The sequence below is a fragment of the Oncorhynchus mykiss genome, chromosome 3, assembly GCF_057628025.1.
Source record: "Oncorhynchus mykiss isolate SJ-2025 chromosome 3, ASM5762802v1, whole genome shotgun sequence".
In the NCBI taxonomy this organism is placed as follows: domain Eukaryota; kingdom Metazoa; phylum Chordata; class Actinopteri; order Salmoniformes; family Salmonidae; genus Oncorhynchus; species Oncorhynchus mykiss.
Genome location: NC_143024.1, coordinates 17,970,769 through 17,973,257, shown reverse-complemented (window position 1 = coordinate 17,973,257; position 2,489 = coordinate 17,970,769). Strand labels below are relative to the sequence as shown.

The window sequence follows — 2,489 nt, the reverse complement described above, 5'->3', positions numbered from 1 at the left end:
TTGTTGAATCAATTGTTTTTATTAGATCAGCAAAGATTTGTTCCAGTCCAGCTGCACTCTGATCCGATGGGGTTTATTTTCCAGTGTCAGGACAGTCTGTGGCCCTTTTGGACAACGTGCCCAGTATTTATCATTATAATAGCATACACGCCAGAGTCCAGTCTGTACCAATCCCTTCCTCTGGACAGACTTATAGACTACACCTACAAACCATACTGTATTGTCCCCGACGTCTGTATCCCAACTGTGTGTCCCAGAGTCAAAGCCCTCAGAGCCCAGGACCATTCAATAGTTATCAAACCTCTCTGGGTTGTCAGGAAGCAGCTGTATCCCATCACTGAATCTCATACTGGTCAGATCATCAGACAGGGTGAGACATGGATGGGCAGTGTTGGGGTCCAGAATCACAGGCGCTGAACAGAGAAAAACAGACATGTTCAAAACCAGAGATCCACTGTTTGTTTTAATTTACTGGGACATTATTGCCAGATGATCAGTGATATTTTTTTTATCTGAAATTGTCTGAATGCAATTTAAAAATGTTTGAAGATATGAACATTGGTAAGAATAAAATCAGACTCACTGTATTGAACAGACTTCAGCATCTTCTCCAAAACTCTGACCTGCAGGTTGCCCAGGTGTTTTGCCACATTGATCAGCGCTCCAGAAACAAGCTCTGGATCTGGGATTGTGCACTGGGCTCTAGAAGAGTATCCCAGAGTTAGTGATACGGTGGGGTTGGGTTCAGAACCACAGGGAAGAGAGAGAAGAGGCCGATCACTTAGGGTCCAGATTCTTCACCCTTCACCTGAAGTGTTGCAGACAAACAGGCCTTACCTTTTTAACGTGTCCTTGTAGTTCTGCAGGTCAACAAAAGAGCAAATCAATCACACATGTAATCACTGAAATCAATCATCAGTTAATCAATAAATCTATCCCAAATAACCTCTAGACAGCACAGAAATATTGGTCCTTACCTGCAGGAATGAGATGTCATCAGATACCAGGTCCTTCTTTATGGCTCTCGTTGTGTCTAAAATGGCTGCTATCGCTCTGTTCATCGTCAATCATCTTCATCCTCCTCTTCCTCCCTCAGGACAGCCATCCTGGCTGCCTCTTCATATCGTAGAAACTGGTGAAGTTTCTCGAAGTCCTCCTGAATCTGATTTTCTGTCTTCTGGGCCTGGCTCTGGAGACAGTGTGTCATCAGGCATTACACTATATTTCATATCAATCTGAAAGGTTTTTCAAAACATTATACTGTTTAAGAGGCTGTATGGAACGTTCGTTGCTTATGGTTTACTTAAAATGTTGGCTTGGGTGGCTAGTGGTGCAGTGGCTAGTGGCGCAGTGGCTAGTGGCGCAGTGGCGCAGTGGCTAGTGGCGCAGTGGCTAGTCACTGGTGCCACCAGAGACTCTGGGTTCGCGCCCTCATCGCGCACCAGCGACTCCTGTGGCGGGCGCTAACCAAGGTTGCCAGGTGCACGGTGTTTCCTCCAACACATTGGATGCGCACTGTGTTAAGAAGCAGTGCGGTTTGGTTGGGTTGTATCAGAGGACGCATGACTTTCAACCTTTGTCTCTCCCAAGCTACTAAACAATTGGATACCACGAAATTGGGGAGAAAAAGGGGTAAAATTAAAAAATGTTGGCTTGAGTTCATATACACATGATATAACAATCAACTTCTAGACTCATGAAACCACACAATCCTTATTTTAAGGCTTTTGCTCATAGTTGTGGGAAGGTGTTTGTCCAATTACGTAATTTCTGGGTAATATTTATGTCCATTTAGGGGGAAAAAAAAAAAATCATTCTGATACACTTTCATATGCATATTGCATTGTAACATTACTTAAACAAAGCTTTGAAGAAACAGCAGAGCTTAACTTCTTTAAATCCCTCCAGCTGCTGTGCATTTACGTGTGATTTTAATGATTGCACACAAAATTGGATGGATTTATGAGATCACATTCTGATCAATCTAAACAAAACAAGGCCTTAGAAAAATGTTGCTTTTCAAAAGAGAACATCAAGGCTGTACAAGTACGACAGGGTAGCTGAATATGATAAGGACCTCTTCTACACTAGACATTTGCTAGGAGAGAATGATCCTGTTATAGTGAATGTACTGTGTATGTTAGTTGATATTTTGTATCGTACCTTGCGATCCAGAGCTGCCTCATCTACTGGGATACAGTCATGTGTTTGTTTACTTGAACCCTCACACACCGAACAGATCGGCTCTTCATGCTCCAAACAGAACAGTGTGAGTAGCTTGCTGTGTAGACATGTTTTTTAACTGAAACTCTCACCCGGCATACACAGGTTCTTCAGAGCAAGATCCATCGAATCCTTATAGCATTTTATGCTGCACACTGGACATTCCCATGATTCCATCTGTTTCCAGTATGACTCCAGACAGGCTATACAGCAGCTATGGCCACAGGACAGGAGAACAGGTTCCGTGAGGGTTTCAGAGCGCACAG

General features: G+C 43.4%; 1 protein-coding gene across 1 annotated transcript; it reads right to left on the bottom strand.

Moving 5' to 3' along the window:
- Positions 1-37: 37 nt before the first annotated feature.
- Positions 38-1,094, bottom strand: LOC110507774 (E3 ubiquitin-protein ligase TRIM35). The gene is made up of 4 exons (XM_090223410.1): positions 984-1,094; positions 838-866; positions 584-702; positions 38-413 (listed from the first exon to the last, which is right to left on the bottom strand). Exons 1-4 carry the CDS (start codon positions 1,059-1,061, stop codon positions 286-288), a joined length of 354 nt encoding a protein of 117 aa, XP_090079536.1. The 5' UTR covers positions 1,062-1,094; the 3' UTR covers positions 38-285.
- Between the last annotated feature and the right edge of the window lie 1,395 nt (positions 1,095-2,489).